General features: G+C 43.6%; 1 protein-coding gene across 1 annotated transcript; it reads right to left on the minus strand.

Annotated features, from left to right (window-relative positions):
* Positions 1-3616: 3616 nt before the first annotated feature.
* Positions 3617-17462, minus strand: LOC138770363 (trafficking protein particle complex subunit 6B). The gene is made up of 6 exons (XM_069949430.1): positions 17183-17462; positions 12239-12306; positions 11329-11446; positions 10024-10107; positions 7258-7351; positions 3617-5583 (listed from the first exon to the last, which is right to left on the minus strand). The coding sequence occupies exons 1-6, from the start codon at positions 17276-17278 to the stop codon at positions 5552-5554; spliced, it is 492 nt and encodes a 163-aa protein (XP_069805531.1). The 5' UTR covers positions 17279-17462; the 3' UTR covers positions 3617-5551.
* Between the last annotated feature and the right edge of the window lie 3640 nt (positions 17463-21102).

Raw genomic sequence — 21102 nt, forward strand, 5'->3', positions numbered from 1 at the left:
GTGCTATAATGATCAATTAAAAATAAATCTATGAATTCCATATAAAAGACCATGATCACTTTTCAGTGTGATTTTGGGTAGTTCTCTCAATAGAAGTTTCCCTGTATACAGCTACGTGCGGCCATGTACAAGACTGTGAAGAATCAGTCACTCCTTTAGGATTGCGCTCTCTTTGAGAACTAGTTTTCTTATAGACGATTCTGCTCAGGATGGAGTAAAAAACAAAAACACTTATACTCACCTCCCCTGATCCCCTGCTGCCCGTCATGTCACCGCAGCTCAGCTCATCTTAGTGTTGGTGTCACTACAAGAAAGTGGCCACTCAGCCAATAACTGGGTGAGGCAGGACAATTCTGCAGCCAGTGATTGATTTAGACGCTACTTCCTTAAAGGGGTCGTACACCTTTAAGAAAAGAGACTACCCTGCCCGCCACCCATCATCCCCAAACACAGGAACATTCTATACTGCAGAGTGTTCCTGTATTCTCTATGGAGCAGGGAGAGGCAAGCCACAGCCAGAGCAGGCTGCAGCTTATCTCTCCCTGAGTTCAGGAGACTCCTATAGACCTTAAATTGACAGCGTAACAAGCGGCGGGTATGGCTGTCTAATGACTGCTTGTACCAGCTGCTGTATGTCCTGCAGGAGGTGGTGTATTCTTTCCAGTCTGACAGATCGCTCTTTGCTGCCATCTCTGTCCATGTCAGGAACTGTCTAGAGCAGGAGCAAATCCCATAGAAAACCTCTCCTGCTCTCCATACTGGGAAGAATACACCACTTCCTGCAGAACATACAGCAGCTGATAAGTACTGGAAGACTGGAGATCTTTTAATAGAAGTAAATTACAAAAGAATTTTTTTTTTTGTGTAACTACCTCATTAGACATTGTAGATCTTTAACCCAAAAAATAGTAAAGGTACCGATGCAATGCTTGTAAAATAGGTTACTGAGAGCATATATGCATATCCGTCAGTTTCCCTTTAATGTCAGGAAGTGCTCAGCAATGTGATCAAGCACCAGCAGGGGAATCAGGGAAGGTGAGTATAGGCAAAGTTTTTTTTCTTTTGCCCTTTTTTTTTCCTCAAGTTTTATTTTTTGATGGCAAACATACAATTTATATCTATGGAGTGTAAGTTTTAGATTTTCTATTAATGTTCTGACCGCCTAATGTGTATAGAAACTGCCGGGCTTTAGTGGTAGGTGTCAGGGAAATCAACAATTCTCACAATCTCAACATCATGTAATAAACCGAGCACGCTCACTTCAGCCGAGCACGCACACATAGCAAACACACATTTCTACTAAAGTTTAAAAAAAAAAAAAAACACAGACGGTCATTGACTTTATTTACTTTTATTTTATTTAGAGTCTTAAATTTAAAGGAGAAATAATGTATAGAATACGCCGATCCTCCGTATGTTACATTCACCAATAAAATCACACTGATTGATTTATCAGGATTACTTTTTCCGATTTCTACTCTGTATAAATGTTCTCTGAAATACATCTATTATAACAATTATACAAAAAAAAAAAAAAAATAAAAAAGACACATTGGTATAATGCTAATGTACAGCGTAATACTGCCGCGATTTATAAATATTATATAGTCATGCAAAGGGGGGGGCAAGAAGCAGAGATAGCAAACCCATCATAGTAATCAGCAAAATGAACGGTGCAACACTATATAGGTATAATACATAGTAGGACTGCTCTTACAAGGCCGGGTTTCCTTCTTCCCTGTAAGGTTCCTTAAAGGGGTACTCCGGCAAAAAATCTTTTTCTTTCAAATCAACTGGTTTGAGAAAGCTACATAGATCTGTAAATTACTTTTCCCATACTTATCAGCTGCTGTATGTCCTGCAGGAAGTGGTGTATTCTTTCCAGTCTGACACTGTGCTCTCTGCTGCCACCTCTGTCCAGAGCAGGAGCTTTCTGAAACTAGTTGATTTGAAAGAAAAATATTTTCACCAGAATACCCCTTTGAGTTTTCTCCCCTTTATAAGGTTATATACGCACACCTACTGTATGTACAGCAATGATGTAAGGCAATAGTCCTTAAAGGGGTTATCCAGTGCTACAAAAACATGGCCACTTTTTTCCAGAGACAGCCCCACTCTTGTCTCCAGCTTGGGCAGGGTTTTGATGCTCATTTCCATTGAATTGAATGGAGCTTAATTGCAAACCGCACCTGAACTATAGACAAGAGTTGTGCTGTCTCTGAAAGAAAGTGGCCGTGTTTTTGTAGCACTTTAACAGCGGATTCCCACCGTAGAATGTGATGGTGTATCACTACGCTATGACATCACTTTATGATCATCACATATCCGACCACTTGATTGTTGCTGTGTGGTGACCCCCACTGATCATAAAGTGATGGCATATTCCAGTAATATCCCATCACTTTACTTAAGTATTCCTAAACCTGTGGATGGCGCTGTCAGGGCATGATGGGAGTTGTAGCTTTGTAACAGGTTTGGGAACCCTGCTTTATAACACAGGAGTATTCCTTCAATCTTATGTTACACATCACTACTGCATCTCAGTCTGGCAATTCATGACAGCAATGGAGTGATCTGACACATCTGGAGGCATCTGCAGGACTAGTTCAGACCTCTAGATGGTGCACCTTGAATTCTGTTACAAGGGGTTGTCAAAAAATCATATTAAACACCCTCCTTAAAGGGGTACTCGAGCAAAAATCTTTTTCTTTCAAATCAACTGGTGACAGAAAGTTATACAGATATGTAATTTACTTCTATTTAAAATCTGCAGTCTTCCAGTACTTATCAGCTGCTGTATGTCCTACAGGAAGTGGTGTATTCTTTCCAGTCTGACACAGTGCTCTCTGCTGCCACCTCTGTCCATGTCAGGAACTGTCCAGAGCAGTACAGGTTTACTATAGGGGTTCCTGACATGGACAGAGGTGGCAGCAGAGAGCACTGTGTCAGACTGGAAAGAATACACCACTTCCTGCAGGACATACAGCAGCTGATAAGCAATGAAAGACTTGATATATTTAAATAGAAGTAAATTACAAATCTATATAACTTTCTGAAACCAGTTGATTTGAAAGAAAAAGATTTTCGCTGGACAACCCCTTTCAAAAAACATAATCACTTTCTTCCAAAAATAGTGCCACCCTTGTCATCAGGTTGTGTGCAGTATTATAACTTAGCTCCATTCAATTCAAAGTGAACTGCAATACCGCACATAAAGTGAGGACGAGAGTGGCGCTATTAATGGATAAAAGCAGCCATGTTTTTCTTATTCTGGATAAACCCCTTTAATAGAAGCGTTATGGAAGATCCCCATCTACACAACACTATAAATGACTTTAGTGACAACCTACCATCCCGGTATAAATAACTGTATGGCATAAATAGCACTTTCACAAGAACCGACCATAAATTCAGATAGAACAAAACACTAACTGAAATATCAAGCAATGTCTAAAGTTTTGTTCTATTATATATATATGGGGAGATTCATTAAACATGGTGTAAAGTGAAACTGGCTCAGTTGCCCCTAGCAACCAATCAGATTCCACCTTTCATTCCTCACAGACTCTTTGGAAAATGAAAGGTGGAATCTGATTGGTCGCTAGGGGCAACTGAGCCAGTTTCACTTCACACCAAGTTTGATAAATCTCCCCTATACTGTCCACCTAATTTAGGACCACCCTGTGTGTGTGTGTATATATATATATATATATATATATATATATATATATATATATTATATATCTATATATATCAAGGAGGATCTTTGCCTCCTTTAAAACCTTTAATTCACAATTATGTGAATGGGTAAACAATAGAATCCTAAACGAATGGCCCCACAATTTGCTCAACCATCCCTGCCCTCTACATGACCCCCTATCGCCATACTAAAAGGGGTCCTACCTACCACACAATCCCTTTCTATTATACAGTACTTTGTGCTTCGCTTTGTTCCTGATCTCAGCTTCCTGTTGGTGAATGGAAACACCATCTGTATCAAGAAAGTGACCACCTGCCCCGACCATGACGAAATGACACATTTGTCTTCATGTTATGCATCGGTGTCAATACCACATGATCAGGGACAAGTGCCCAATGCAATGCAATGGTTTGCATTGAACGCCCAGTAGCGTAAATGGGAGAAAAATGTAAACAAAATATTAGAGAGTTAAATAAAAGCATTTAGAGTGCATCCGCACAGATCAGCGTGACCTATGCTCTCTTATCATTGTGCGATCGGTTAATCTAAATCCTCCCAAATGTTACTTTTCTGGGGTCTGGTCATGCAGATCTCTTCAGTAGTCATGTTTCATCCTAGTCATCACATATCCCTGCAGGATTCAGACACTTAAAGGGAACCTGTTACCCCTCCTGATTGCCCTGTTATTCTTACTAGAGATCTATGATTAATTAGCCAAGTGGGTGTTACCAGTTGGGGGTGCTACACAGTCCAGCACTCTCAGTTGTGACTGGATAGTGTCATATAGTGTAGGGACACACCCCAAATTAGTAACACCCATTGAGTTCATTTCTAGAGTGTCCCTACACTACCTGACACTATCCAATCAGAGCTGAGAGTGCTGGACTGTGCAGGGACACGCCCCCAACTGGTAACACCCACTTGGCTAATTAATCATAGATTTCTAATAAGAATAAGAGAGGAACGGCACATCACAGAGCTATAAGGATGGGTGATCCAGAATTATTCTTGCATGTACTTACTAAAATATACAGATCTGGGGTGACAGGTCCTCTTTAATACCTTATAAAAATGAATGGCATAGCCTCAGGATAGACCATCAGTCGTATTTCGACTCCCAGCCCCCCCCTCTGACCAGCACTGAAGTAAACCTTTAGGGTTTACCAGTACTAGTACCTGCAGCGGTGGTGCAAGGAACTGTTTCATACTAGTTGCAGTACCTTGCACCACTGTTGCTTTATGGCATAGCCTCAGGATAGACCATCAATATTAGAGATAGGAGTGGCGTTTCGACTCCCAGTGACCCCCCCCCCCAACCACCACTCAAGTAACCCTTCAGTGTTAACCAGCACTAGTATACTTTGAGTAACGGTAGGGCAAGGTACTGCTTCATACTAGTTGCAGTACCTCACACCACTGCTGCTGGAGTCTGGAGAAGAGATTGAAGAGTTTCCTATACAATCCACCACATATATTAGGCCCCATCTCCCATTCCGTCACATGGAGTGTGGAAGGCAGATCGTGCAAGAATAAGGCGTTTTAATATCGGCAATACCTTTCACCATTGTTGTCACTCGTATTTGGTACGCAGCAGGTCACGCCGCTGACTGATGATGAGTTTAAAGGTTTCCTATGAGGTTAAAAAAAATGTTAATGTGCTTGCGTACACGGCTTAGTGTTCTCGTGTGGTTCAATAGATGAGTAAGTGTTAAGAAAATATCCCGTGTGCTCCTGATCCCAGGCGCAGGCTCCAGATGACTCACAGATCACCTACTACGTGAGCCAAGGATGCGTGGTGTGTGATGATCGGTACAGACAGTCAGTTACGTTTATGGGACTGCTCCTTGTGTGCTACAACTTCTGAATCATCACCTGGAATTTACCTATAAAAAGAGAAACCAGTTCATCACAGGTCATATCATGTGTGCCAGTAGACTTTCTAAGAACGGATATATGGCGTATAGTAGAAGAAACGGCTCTGCGGGGGATAGTCTATGGAGAAGATACCATAGAGTGCACTATGGGGTAACCAAATCAGTGAGACTAATCACAACATACATGGTCTCTTAGCAAACTATTTTTGACTTTATTTTTTATATTGCGGATAACACATCAGTCAATTTTGCCTGGAAAAAAAAATCCCTTTAAGGGTACGTTCACACGTACAGGATCTGCAGCAGATTTGATGGCACAGATTTGAAGCTTCAAATTTGCAACTTCAAATCTGTGCCAGATCCTGTACGTGTGAACGCACCCTAAAAAAGTATCAAGAGTTTTACAAAAACGTTGGACATGTCCTCTAAGACATGACTAATTAACAGTAATTATTAAAACTGCAATTCTTACACATGCTGCCATCTAGTGGCCAAACAGGCTACACTGCAGATGGGTACACTGATGTAAAAGCAGCAGCTTCACTGCTTACACCCCTGCCTGACTAGTGGCATGAAATGGGCCTCATTGTAAGGGCCCTAATACACAGAGCGATAATCGGCCTGATTCGGAAGATTCTCTCTCCATGTAATAGAGACATGGATCAGCCAATGTAATAGCTAGGTGTAATAGCTACGTGTAATTGTAATGAGTGTCCGACGGCTAATGATTGCCCAAACAGTTAATACTTCACCTGTCCACGCTCCTTCTCCTGTGTTCTGTATGCATCCCGGCACCACGCGTTGTGGTATCAGAGCAGCCACTGAGCTGACAGGCCACTCAGCCAATCACTGGCCAGGACCCATTCAGACTGGGCACTCTGAAGCTTTAGCGCGCGGTGGTGAGAAACATGCAGAGTGCAGGAGAAGACCAGGACCGAGGACAAGTAATGTTTTAACTGTTTGGGCAAGGGCTGCACGGACATCGCTAACGATGTCCGTGCAGCCCTTGCTAAACGATTATTGGGCTGTGTAATAGGTCCAGTAAATAAGTGCCAATCTAGCAAATTAGTTTACAATACTGAAAAGGCTGTCTAATAGGACCCTAAGTCTATGAAGCGCTCAGCCATATGCTCTTCCGGCTCTATCTAGTGGGGTCTCAACACTTCGACCCTGAATGATATAAACTTTTTCTAAAATGAGACAGGTAGCCAAACACCTTATACTAAAGCCAGCCAAACCTGCTGCTGGCGGTGGGTACAGCCAACAGTATAAGATGTATGAGGATCTACTAACATCATATGGCATCAGAGGGAAGGGTCAGATGTGCTGGATTCTTACTGCCTGACCCTTTTGTTCTCAAAGGAATAAGTCAATGCCACAGATGTCTGGCTGCAGATTACCCATGCCTATAGAGAGCACATAAAGGTTCAGCACGACATTCATGTGTATGTGGAGGCCAGGAGAGATAATTGCGTATGGCAACTTAAAAGAAGGAATATGATTATCCGGGAGAGGCCTGATGCCATCTCTAATGATAGATTATGCTGACTCGACAGTAAAGCATCACTGCTGCAAAAACTAAAGGCAGTTCTGTTGAGGACTACCGCCAGTAAGTGCACAAAACAAATGAACATGTAATACTAGTAGTAATAAAACACACACCGTAAGTGGCCATATACTCACATGCAGGCATCACCGAGACTTCTGCTGTTACAATACTTCTGATTCCCAGATTAGATAATCCTCCTCGAATTAAACCACATGTGAATGCCAAATACTGCAATGAGAAAAGGATTAATAAGACTGACCGAATTATTAAAAGGGGTAGTCCACCAATTTTTTTTCTTTCTTTGAAATTCACTGGTCTCATCAAGTGCCATAGATTTGTAATTTACTGCTATTAAACAAAATCTCCAGTATTCCAGTACTTATCAGCTGCTGTATATCCTGCAGGAAGTGGAGTATTCTTTCCAGTCTGACACAGTGCTCTCTGCTGCCACCTATGTCCATGTCAGGAACTGTCCAGAGCAGAAGAAAATCCCCATAGAAAACCTCTCCAGCTTTCCAGAATGGAAAGAATACAACACTTCATGCAGGACATACAGCAGCTGATAAGTACTGGAAGACTTGAGATTTTTTAATAGAAGTAAATTACAAATATTTGTCACTTTCTGGCACCAGTTGATTTGAAATATCAATATACACACACACACATATATATATATCAATATACACATTTTATATATATATATGGTTATGTTCTTATCTGAACTAGTAGATATTGTTCTCATTTACATGTTAATTATATATTAACCATAAAAACGTTCCCTTATTACATTCATCCTATTACCATATTACTCATGACAAGCCGGCCTGCCCCTGCATCACTACAGCTCCAGACGTCCTGAAGAAAGATGAGTGAACTTGCCGAAAGTCCCGGGAACTTTCATCAGGTCTGCTCGTGTCTGGTTCTGAGAAATGCTAAGGCTTATGGTCCTTATACATGGCCAATCCCCACCTGTACATGAGCGCCGATCGAACAGATCAATGCAGATAGAAAGGGCTTTTACACAGCTTAATTAGCCACAGGCCTTGGCTGCAAGAAAAATCACCAGATTGTTCGTGATTAGAGTTAAGCGCAACGCGAGCATGCTTAAAGTGACACTGTCGCCCACTTTTTGCATTCTGTCTTCTCTACACAGGTGTAAAGGGTACATTTAGCGGTTTTCTTACCTTATTTTATATCATACGTCATGGTGCTTGTTAAAGCAAAAAGTGATTTTTATTTATTAACTGTAGATTGTGCTAAGTGGGCGGGGCTTCTGGGCAACAGTGCCACTTTGCCCCGACCACATTGCCACTGTTGGTCCCACCCCTCCATGACGTCATAGGCATATAGGCCCCGCCCCCTCACCGACCATTGGAACAGGATGGTCTAAAGGTCAAGGCACCCCCCCTCTAGGTGGGCTCATACCAATAGGCGTTGAAGGGGTGTGGCCTATGTGCTGATGACGTCACTTGAGGGGGGTGGCCAACGGTGGCGCTGTGGGCATGAAGCCCCACCCACTTAGCACAATCTGCAGTTGGTAAAAGATCACTTTTTACTTGAACAAGCACCATGACGTATGATATAAGATAAGGTATGAAACCTGCTAAATTCACCCATTACACCTGTGTAGGGGAGTCAGAATGCAAAAAAGGGGGCGACAGTGTCACTTTCCTGTCTCCCCCGCTACCCCTGCATACCAAAATAAAACGGATGGTCTGATTTGCAACCAACGGTGAGTGCCCTGCGTCTCCTTCTTCTATTAAGTGTCACTTTAAGTGCACCCGAACCGGAGCGAGCTGCATTTGATCACCGGGGCACCAGAAGTTGGATGCAGCCTTAAATCTATTTGAAAAACATGGACACCGCCTATAGCCTATGTCTGTATCCATGTTTTCCAGGACCCCCTAGGGCTGCATCTAGTATCCAGTTCAGATGTGGTTTGCAATTACGCTCCATTCACTTTAACGGGATTATCCAGCACTACAAAAACATGGCCACTTTTCTTCCAGAGACAGCACCGCTCTTGTCTCCAGTTTGGGTGCAGGTTTTGTAACTCAGTTGCATTGAAGTGAATGGAGGTTAATTGCAAACCGCACCTGAACAGGAGCAGTGCTGTCTCAGGAAGAAAGTGTCCATATTTCTGTAGACCTAGATAACCCCTTTAATGGAACTGAATTGCAAAACCTACACCCAAGTATTGCTGTCTCTGGAAGAAAGCTGCCATGTTTTTCTATAACCCCTTTAAAAAACAGTTTTTTTACAGCCTATAAATTGCATGTGCCCCCAACCCCAATGTGCCCTAGGCAGCTGCCTACTCATCATCCCATCCCTGCAATGCCTCCTCTGCCTGACTGACTGCTAATTCTTATTAACTAGTAAGTGCCCAGTACAGACACGCGTGTGACACCATGTAATCCCCTACTTGGGTAAGTTATTCATGTTATTCCAGCTATGTCCTCTATGTATACACACAGGAGGATGTGAAGGGCTGCAGAAATTAAAGGGAACCGCTCATCTCTTTCATTCTGCCCGAACCCAAGTGCTATAAAACAGGGACGGACTCCCTTAGAGGGGCTGCCTTTCTGTTTCCCCCAAACCCTTCTGTATACACTCCTCACCTTTCAGTGTATCTTTTCCCTCCCAGGTCGTTACCCAACTTGTAGTGAAGTGTATGGGGGAGATTTTTCAAACATGGTGTAAAGTGAGACTGGGTCAGTCGCCTAGCAACCAATCAGATTCCACCTTTAATTTTCCGATGAGTCTGTGAGGAATGAAAGGTGGAATCTGATTGGTTGCTAGGGGCAACTGAGCCAGTCTTACTTTACACCATGTTTGATAAATCTCCCCCTATGAGTCTATTTACAGTGCAAATCTATTCCACCATCTGGCGGTATTATTACCTTGGGGGCATGTTCCAAATACTGTTTCCCTGCAGACATTTGAGTGATAAGTCGGAATTTGTTGTCCTGGAGCACATATATTCCCTGTGTGAAAAGAAGAACAAAATAAATCAGTGCTTAAAGGGGTAGTTCACACAAAAAAAGATGCTTTCTAATCAACTGATCCCATAAAGTGCCAGCAATTTGTCATTTAGTTTTATTAAAAATCTCCAGTCTTCCAGTACTTATCAGCTGCTGTGTGTCCTACAGGAAGTGGTGTATTCTTTCCAGTCTGGAGAGGAGAGGTTTTCTCTTGGGATTTTCTACTGCTCTGGACAGTTCCTGAAATGGACAGAGGTGGCAGCAGAGAGCAGTGTGTCAGACTGGAGAGAATACACCACTTCCTGTAGGACATACAGCAGCTGATAAGTACTGGAATAGTTTTTTTTTTTTTTTTTTTTTTTTTGGGGGGGGGGATATGCTGCTTACTTTCTTCTGGACAGGAAATAACCTGTGTAACCTTTCTTCATGACACACTTTAAGGCAGGGATGGGGAACCTTCGGCCCTCCAGCTTTTGCAAAACTACAACTCCCATCATGCATGAACAACCACAGCCAAAGCTTTGGCTGTCCAGGCAACATGGGAATTGTAGTTTTGCAACAGCTGAAGGGCCAAATGTTCCCCATCCCTGCTTTAAAGGGGTTGTTGACCAATTTTTCTTTCTTTTAAATCAACTGGTGCCAAGGATTTATAATGTCATTCACTTAAGAAAAATCTCAAGTCTTCCAGTAATTATCAGCTGCTTTATGTCCTGCAGGAAGTGGTATTTTTTTCTAATCTGGAGAGCAGGAGAGTTTTTTTTATGGGGATTTGCTCCTGCCCTGGACAGTTCCTAAAATGGAAAGAATACACCACTTCATGCAGGACATACAGCAGCTGATAAGTACTGGAAGACTCAAGATTCTTTTTATAGAAGTAAATTACAAATCTGGCAAATCTACTTTCTGGCACCAGTTGATTTGGAAGAAAAGAATTTTGGCGTGAACAACCGCTTTAAAGGGAATGTTCACACGCTGCAGATCTGTCGCCGTTTTTTCTGCAGCAGATCTGCATATGATTTCACATACATTGATACATATAAAGTCTATTACCCTGACTCCTAGATCACTGTGTAATTATTGTCTTCTATGCACTAACCAGCACTGAGAAAACACCTATAGATATCCTATAGATCACTTGTCACCTACACAATGCCTGTGCACTCAGCCCTGATAGCTATGGAAAGATAAACTACAGAGTGGCAGTACACACCGCCAGCGCCTCACCTGGTGATTGGTCCGCAGGTTGTCGATTTGCTTCTTGAAGACTGTCGTCCAAAAATCTTTGCAGACAAACTTCATGATGTCTAATTCATCTTTGAACCTTGCAGTATCCTTGGTAAATCTAAGGAAGGGAATTAAAGATGTTACTGTCACTTCCTCCACGTCTAGAGATCAGTGGGGGGTCTAAGCACCAAGACCCCAACTGAGCATAACAGTGTGATGAAAATAAACAGCCATTTTGTATGTATATTTTATAGAATTGATACCACACAAAAAAAAAAATCATTCTTTCAAATCAACTGGTGCCAGAAAGTGCCAGATTTGTAATTTACTTCTATTAAAAAAAATAAAAAAAATCTTAAATCTTTCATTACTTATCAGCTTATGTATGTCCTGCATGAAGTGTATTCTTTCCAGTGTGAAACAGTGCTCTCTGCTGCCACCTGTGTCCATGTCAGGAACTGTCCAGGGCAGGAGCAAATCCCCATAAAAAAACAACCCTCTCTTCCTCTCCAGATTGGGGAAAAAATACCACTTCCTGCAGGACATACAGCAGCTGATAAGTACTGGAAGACTTGAGATTTTTTTTTTTATTGAAGTAATTTGCAAACCTCACAAATCTATTGGACTTTTTGACACCAGTTGATTTGAAAGAAAAAATGCTAAACAACCCCTTTAAAGGAGGAATGAGGAACCATCGGCCCTTCAGCTGTTACAAAACCACAATTCCCATCATGCCTGGACAGCCAAAGTTAAAGCTTTGGCTGTCCAGGCATGATGGGAGTTGTAGTTTTACAACAGCTGGAGGGCTTAAGATTTCCAATTCCTGCCTTAAAGTGTGTCATGAAGAAAGGTAACATAGAAGAAAGTAAGCAGCACATAGACATTACATATGCCACCCAGAGGAGCCTACCTCTCTATTAAGCCTTGTCCTACTCGGAAACCCATGTTTTCCAGCTTGGTGATGCACCTGCCATTCTCCTATAAAAGAAAGATGTGAGTAATTTCCATTCTAAGCACCAAGGACCATACAGTAGCCTATGGGGGTCACCATGAATTCCCACCACATCAACAGACCGGTGGTAACACTCAATGCACAGCAGAGGGGCCGGCTGCACTAACCAGGGGCAAAACTAAAGAGTGGTGTAGAATTGTATAGAAATTATAGGACCATAGGGGATGCTCAACTTTATAGTGTCTAGTCTATCACGCTCCATACTGTACTGCTACTACTACACAGCTCTCCTGCCCTATCCATCATGTTCTGTACTACTATTACTACTACTACTACTACTACTCCCCCTACACACCGCACATCTCCTGCCTTATCCATCATGTTCTGTACTGCTGCTGCTACTACTACACACCGCACATCTCCTGCCTTATCCATCATGTTCTCTACTACTACTACTACTAATACTCCCCCTACACACCGCACATCTCCTGCCTTATCCATCATGTACTATACTGTACTACTACTACTACACACCGCACATCTCCTGCCTTATCCATCATGTCATATACTGTACTACTACTACTACTACACACCGCACATCTCCTGCCTTATCCATCATGTACTATACTGTACTACTACTACTACACACCGCACATCTCCTGCCTTATCCATCATGTCATATACTGTACTACTACTACACACCGCACATCTCCTGCCTTATCCATCATGTACTATACTGTACTACTACTACACACCGCACATCTCCTGCCTTATCCATCATGTACTATACTGTACTACTACTACTACACACCGCACATCTCCTGCCTTATCCATCATGTCCCATACTGTACTACTACTACACACCGCACATCTCCTGCCTTATCCATCATGTACTATACTGTACTACTACTACACACCGCACATCTCCTGCCTTATCCATCATGTACTATACTGTACTACTACTACTACACACCGCACATCTCCTGCCTTATCCATAATGTCATATACTGTACTACTACTACTACACACCGCACATCTCCTGCCTTATCCATCATGTCCTATACTGTACTACTACACACCGCACATCTCCTGCCTTATCCATCATGTCCCATACTGTACTACTACTACACACCACACATCTCCTGCCTTATTCATCATGTACTATACTGTACTACTACTACTACACACCGCACATCTCCTGCCTTATCCATCATGTACTATACTGTACTACTACCCCTACACACCGCACATCTCCTGCCTTATCCATCATGTCATATACTGTACTACTACTACTACACACCGCACATCTCCTGCCTTATCCATCATGTCATATACTGTACTACTACTACTACACACCGCACATCTCCTGCCTTATCCATCATGTCCTATACTGTACTACTACTACTACACACCGCACATCTCCTGCATTATCCATCATGTCCCATACTGTACTACTACTACTACCCCTATACACCGCACATCTCCTGCCTTATCCATCATGTCCCATACTGTACTACTACTACTACACACCGCACATCTCCTGCCTTATCCATCATGTCCCATACTGTACTACTACTACTACCCCTATACACCGCACATCTCCTGCCTTATCCATCATGTCCCATACTGTACTACTACACACCGCACATCTCCTGCCTTATCCATCATGTACTATACTGTACTACCACTACTACCCCTACACACCGCACATCTCCTGCCTTATCCATCATGTACTACATTGTACTACTCCTACACACCGCACATCTCCTGCCTTATCCATCATGTCCTATACTCTACTACTACTACACACCGCACATCTCCTGCCTTATCCATCATGTCCCATACTGTACTACTACTCCTACACACCGCACATCTCCTGCCTTATCCATCATGTCCTATACTCTACTACTACTACACACCGCACATCTCCTGCCTTATCCATCATGTCCTATACTCTACTACTACTACACACCGCACATCTCCTGCCTTATCCATCATGTCCCATACTGTACTACTACTACACACACCACACATCTCCTGCCTTATCCATCATGTCCCATACTGTACTACTACTACACACCGCACATCTCCTGCCTTATCCATCATGTCCCATACTGTACTACTACTCCTACACACCGCACATCTCCTGCCTTATCCATCATGTCCTATACTGTATTACTACTACTACTCCTACACACCGCACATCTCCTGCCTTATCCATCATGTCCTATACTGTACTACTACTACACACCGCACATCTCCTGCCTTATCCATCATGTACTATACTGTACTACTACTACACACCGCACATCTCCTGCCTCATCCATCATGTCCTATACTGTACTACTACTACTACCCCTACACACCGCAGATCTCCTGCCTTATCCATCATGTACTATACTCTACTACTACTACACACCGCACATCTCCTGCCTTATCCATCATGTCCTATACTGTACTACTCCTACACACCGCACATCTCCTATACTGTACTACTCCTACACACCGCACATCTCCTGCCTTATCCATCATGTCCTATACTCTACTACTACTACACACCGCACATCTCCTGCCTTATCCATCATGTCCTATACTCTACTACTACTACACACCGCACATCTCCTGCCTTATCCATCATGTCCTATACTCTACTACTACTACTACACACCGCACATCTCCTGCCTTATCCATTATGTCCTATACTCTACTACTACTACTACACACCGCACATCTCCTGCCTTATCCATCATGTCCTATACTCTACTACTACTACACACCGCACATCTCCTGCCTTATCCATCATGTCCCATACTGTACTACTACTCCTACACACCGCACATCTCCTGCCTTATCCATCATGTCCTATACTGTATTACTACTACTACACACCACACATCTCCTGCCTTATCCATCATGTCCTATACTCTACTACTACTACACACCGCACATCTCCTGCCTTATCCATCATGTCCCATACTGTACTACTACTACTACACACCGCACATCTCCTGCCTTATCCATCATGTCCTATACTGTACTACTACTACACACCGCACATCTCCTGCCTTATCCATCATGTACTATACTCTACTACTACTACACACCGCACATCTCCTGCCTTATCCATCATGTCCTATACTGTACTACTACTACACACCGCACATCTCCTGCCTTATCCATCATGTCCTATACTCTACTACTACTACACACCGCACATCTCCTGCCTTATCCATCATGTCCCATACTGTACTACTACTCCTACACACCGCACATCTCCTGCCTTATCCATCATGTCCTATACTGTATTACTACTACTACTCCTACACACCGCACATCTCCTGCCTTATCCATCATGTCCCATACTGTACTACTACTACTACACACCGCACATCTCCTGCCTTATCCATCATGTCCTATACTGTACTACTCCTACACACCGCACATCTCCTGCCTTATCCATCATGTCCTATACTGTATTACTACTCCTACACACCGCACATCTCCTGCCTTGTCCATCATGTCCTATACTGTACTACTACTACACAGCCGCACATCTCCTGCCTTATCCATCATGTCCTATACTGTACTACTACTACACACCGCACATCTCCTGCCTTATCCATCATGTACTATACTCTACTACTACTACACACCGCACATCTCCTGCCTTATCCATCATGTCCTATACTGTACTACTACTCCTACACACCGCACATCTCCTGCCTTATCCATCATGTCCTATACTGTATTACTACTACACACCGCACATCTCCTGCCTTATCCATCATGTCCTATACTGTACTACTACTACACACCGCACATCTCCTGCCTTATCCATCATGTACTATACTGTACTACTACTACTACACACCGCACATCTCCTGCCTCATCCATCATGTCCCATACTGTACTACTACTACACACCGCACATCTCCTGCCTTATCCATCATGTCCTATACTGTATTACTACTACTACTACACACCGCACATCTCCTGCCTTATCCATCATGTACTATACTGTACTACTACTCCCCTATACACCGCACATCTCCTGCCTTATCCATCATGTACTATACTGTATTACTACTACACACTGCACATCTCCTGCCTTATCCATCATGTTCCGGCCCCATAGACTATAAAGTTGGGGTGGCCAGCAGAAAGCTATGTGTTACAGTGTCTGGGGCTACACCGAGACCCTGGTGATGCGGCCAAAGGTTTCCAAATGTAAGTGAACGGGGGTCGTATATGTAGCTGTGACCGCAACCCAACAGTCTCAAAAACTGTAACCAAGGTGTGCCGGGTGACTTATAGGATGCAGTGTGACCCCATCCACTTACATTAGCTGCAATGCAGAAGGATCATGGGTCACACAACCTATGCTGCAGCCAAAGCCGTCAGGTAGCACGGGCCTAAGGATGTGTCCACCCTCTAAGACCTTGGCTCTCCTGCTGTTCCAAAACTACAACTACCATCCCTTAAACCCTTTAAGGCAGGGACGGGGAACCTTTGGCCCTCCAGCTATTGCAAAACTACAATTCCCATCATGCCTGGACAGCCGAAGGCTGTCCAGGCATGATGGGAATTGTAGTTTTGCAACAGCTGAAGGGCCAAAGGTTCCCCGTCCCTGCTTAAAGGGGTAATTCACAAATGTCACATATTAAATGTCACATATTAATGTATCAGCTCCTCCCATAGTGATATCTATAACCTATATGGTTATTATCACATCTCCAGGGTCAGCCAGCTCTGATGACGTCACAGATCCTAAACCCTCTAAGTGTCAAAACTACAACTCCCAACATGCAACAGTTCTGGCAACCGCTGTAGATAGGGCCACCGGCTGGCAGCAGGGGGGGGACACTGCTACCGTGTTACCATGGTCACCGAGCTGTCACTCACCGCATCCCCCTGCTCCGAGGACTTGTACACACAGGACACGATCTCATTGTGCAGCAGCAGGAACAGAGCTTCGTCAGCCAGATCCTGCTTGTTCATGGCCGCTGCCAGCTACCCAGCAAGGCTGGCACTGAGGATACAACGCTGGAGATGCCCGACAGCCCCTCTATACACCGCTCCCCGGCTCTGCCCGCAGCCCTGGCACTGACTGGCATTAGCCTGACATCCTGTGCAGTACCTCTCATACGCCTCTAGAGGGCTGCGGCTGTCTGATGACGTTACGATCATGTGATTGGTCACATGACCGGAGGGCGGGAGCTGACTTGAGCTTCTTTCCTTCTATCTCTCTCGCTGTTCTTGTGAAACTACAAATCCCAGCATGTAGTGCGGCTTCCAGGGCACTCTGTGAGGTTTAGTTTGCTTACACATGCAGCGCACTGTTGTACATGTGTACTGTGTTATATACCATGGAGGGGGAACCTCCAGCCGTTGCAAAACTACAATTCCCATCATGCCTTGAGAGCCAAAGCTTTAGTTTAGACCGGCCAGGCATGATGGGAATTGTAGTTTTACCACAGCTGGAAAGCCAAAGGTTCCACATCTCTGCAATAAACTGTACAGATTTGTGGGATATATTAGCGCTATACATATAATATTAATTAAAAAATTTTATATATATATATATATATATATATATATTATATATATATATATATATATATATATATATATATATATATATATATATATAAATTATAGAGTGATAATACACACAGTGATGTTATAGCAGAAAAATAATCACCCTAAACACTGATTCTATACACAGAAATGTGCACTGCACAGTATACAATTATTGAAATAAAGTTATACAGATTTGTATATTCTATTTAAAAATCTCAACGCTTCCCATACTTATCAGCTACTGCATGTTCTGCAGTGGTGTATTCTTGTCAATCTGACACAGTGCTCTATGCTGCCACCTCTGTCCATGTCAGGAACCCTCCAGAGCAGGAGAGGTTTTCAATGGGGATTTGCTGCTGCTCTGGACAGTTCCTGACATGGACAGAGGTGGCAGCAAAGAGCAATGTGTTAGACTGGAAAGAATACATCACTTCCTGCAGGACATTCGGCAGCTGATAAGTATGGGAAGACTGGATATTTTTAAATAGAAGTAATTTACAAATCTGTATAGCTCTAACACCAGTTGATTTGAGAAAAAATTAATAAAAAAAAAATCTCTGGCGTACCCAGTGATCTTCGCCAGACTACGTAGATCTACATTTTCTATGCATATTTTACACGTTAAAGTAAATCCCTCTTTTTATATATACTATGAATACTACTGAACGTATAGATACATATGGGTGTATCTATATTGTTTAGTTTATGATCTGTATAATTGGGGGGAATATAGGGTGCCCCCCACACACCTAGCAGCATTTATATTTTTGTATACAGTGCTAGTGAGCATATCAACACACGGTGTATACTAAGGCCCCCTTCACACGTCCGGAAAATCTGTCCGGATTTCCTATCAGGAAATCCGGACGGATTTCCGGACTCATAGGCTAACATTAGACACGGACACCCTTCCGGATTTTTCCGGAAGGGTGTCCGTTCCAGAAAATAGGACCGGATTTTTTAGATCCGGCATGGACGCCCCCATAGAAGTCTATGGGAGTGCCGGAATCATGGGCATTTTCCTGATGTATATCAGGAAAGTGCCCGTGATTCCGGAATGGTAGAGAGCCAGGACCTCACCACTGGGCCGATCACCGGGGCCGATCACCCGCACCGCACACTGTGCCCACTACTACAGGGCTGGCCGGCGAGAGTGCGGTGCAGACCGCCCGCCTGCTCGCCCGCCCGCCCGCCCCTCTCCTTCCCCCCCCTCCCCCGGAAACTCACCACCGGCCCGCTGCATGCTCCGCACCTCTTACCGCTGCCGCCGCCCGGATCTCTGCACTGCACTCTGCTCGGACCTCAACCTCGCTGCCCCGACAGAGCAGAATCCAGGACAGGTGAGATTACCCCTTTAGGACTACTACTCTGGCCATCCACTAATCACAAAGACAGATGAGGGACATGAACCACACATAGAAACTTTCTCTCACTCTCTCTCATACACACATATGGGCTGCGTCTGTCTAGTGGCCTGTGGCCATCCAGGTTGCAGAAGTACAACTCCCATCATGGCTCTGCTGTCAGGCCATGACGGGAGTTGTAGTTCTGCAGCCTGTGGCCATCCAGGTACACTAGGGGCTGTGTGGGTACCTGTGATTTATGTTGGCATACTAGACCATCTCATCAGGAAATCCTGAAGGTTTTTCCTGATGGTTTCTTGATGGTTTCCTGATGGTAAAAACGGATTACTGTCAGGAGATCCTGATACTTTTCTGATGACATTTGAGGTCTCCTGGCATTGCTCAAACTTTATTGTTGTCACAGTTTTGTAACCCTGAGCTAAAGACGTATCTTGGCCAAAGTTCACTATAATATAAGATGAGGTGGAAGGGAATCTGGAGAGTCTCCAGCGCTACAAAAACATGGCCACTTTTCCCCCTACTGTCGCCTCCAGTTCAGGTTGCAATTAAGCTCCATTTACTTAAATGGAAATGAGTTTCAAAACCCCACCCAATCTGGAGACAACAGTAGGAAGAAAGTGGCCATGTTTTTGTAGCGCTGGATAACCCCTTTAAGAGCTGGAGCTCCTAGACCAGAGACCCTCCAGCTGTTGCAAAACTACAATTCCCATCATTCCTGGACAGCCAAAGCTTTAGCTTTGGCTGTCTAAGCATGATGGGAATTGTAGTTTTGCAACAGCTGGAGGTTCACATTAGAGCAGGGATAGGAACACTTCGGCCCTCCAGCTGTTGCAAAACTACAATTCCCATCCCAAAAGCTTTGGCTGTCCAGGCATGATGGGAATTGTAGTTCTTCCAGTCTGACACAGTGTTCTCTGCTGCCATCTCTGCCCATGTCAGGAACTGTCCAGAGCAGGAGAAATTTTCTATGGAGATTTGCTACTGGTCAGTGGAGTACCCCTTTAAAGTGACTGTACCACCAGGCCCAGACTGAAGCACTGGAGGAGGGCCCACCCACACCCAGTGGGAAGAAACTCCAGCCCCTCCATGACGTGACTCTGTTAAAATCAATGGATCCCTATCATAGAGGGGCTAGGGTTTCCTCCCACTAAGGGTGGGTCGGCCCGCCTCCAGTGCTTCAGCCTGGGCCTGGTGGTACAGTCACTTTAAGGATTGCATGGCCTGACTGCCGGGGGTCTCTTACCTTCCTCCATGCAGTCAGGTCTTCAATCTTCTGAAAGAGTCTGCCACAGGATTGCAGATAACACTGATCCCTGCTATGCTATGGCATAGCAGTGATCAGTGCATGTAATTCAATGTATGTATGTAAAAGTCCCCTAAGGGGACTATAAAAGTGTAGGAAAAAAAAATTATAATAATTTTTTTTTTTACAAAAGCCACTTCCCCAATAAAAGGGAAAGTCACCCCCCCTTTCCATTTTATAAATAAATTATATAATAATAATAATTAAATAAATAATATATAATAAATTAAAATAAAACAACATTGTTCCTGCACGGTGAACGGAGTAAACAAAAAGCGGTAAAAAAAAGCAGAGATTGTCTTTTTTTAAATTACATTTTATGTATTAAAAAAATAATAAAAATGATCAATACATCTGATCTAGAAAAAAATGTTACTAATTAAAACTAGAGATCATAGAGATGAGCGAATCGGGTTCGGGTTCGAGTCCATCCGATATTTGATTAGTGGCGGCTGCTGAACTTGGATAAAGCTCTAAGGTTGTCTGGAAAACATGGATACAGCCAATGACTATATCCATGATTTCCACATAGCCTTAGGGCTTTATCCAAGTTCAGCAGCCACCGCTAATCAAAT

Source organism: Dendropsophus ebraccatus, chromosome 13 (assembly GCF_027789765.1).
Source record: "Dendropsophus ebraccatus isolate aDenEbr1 chromosome 13, aDenEbr1.pat, whole genome shotgun sequence".
Lineage (NCBI taxonomy): Eukaryota > Metazoa > Chordata > Amphibia > Anura > Hylidae > Dendropsophus > Dendropsophus ebraccatus.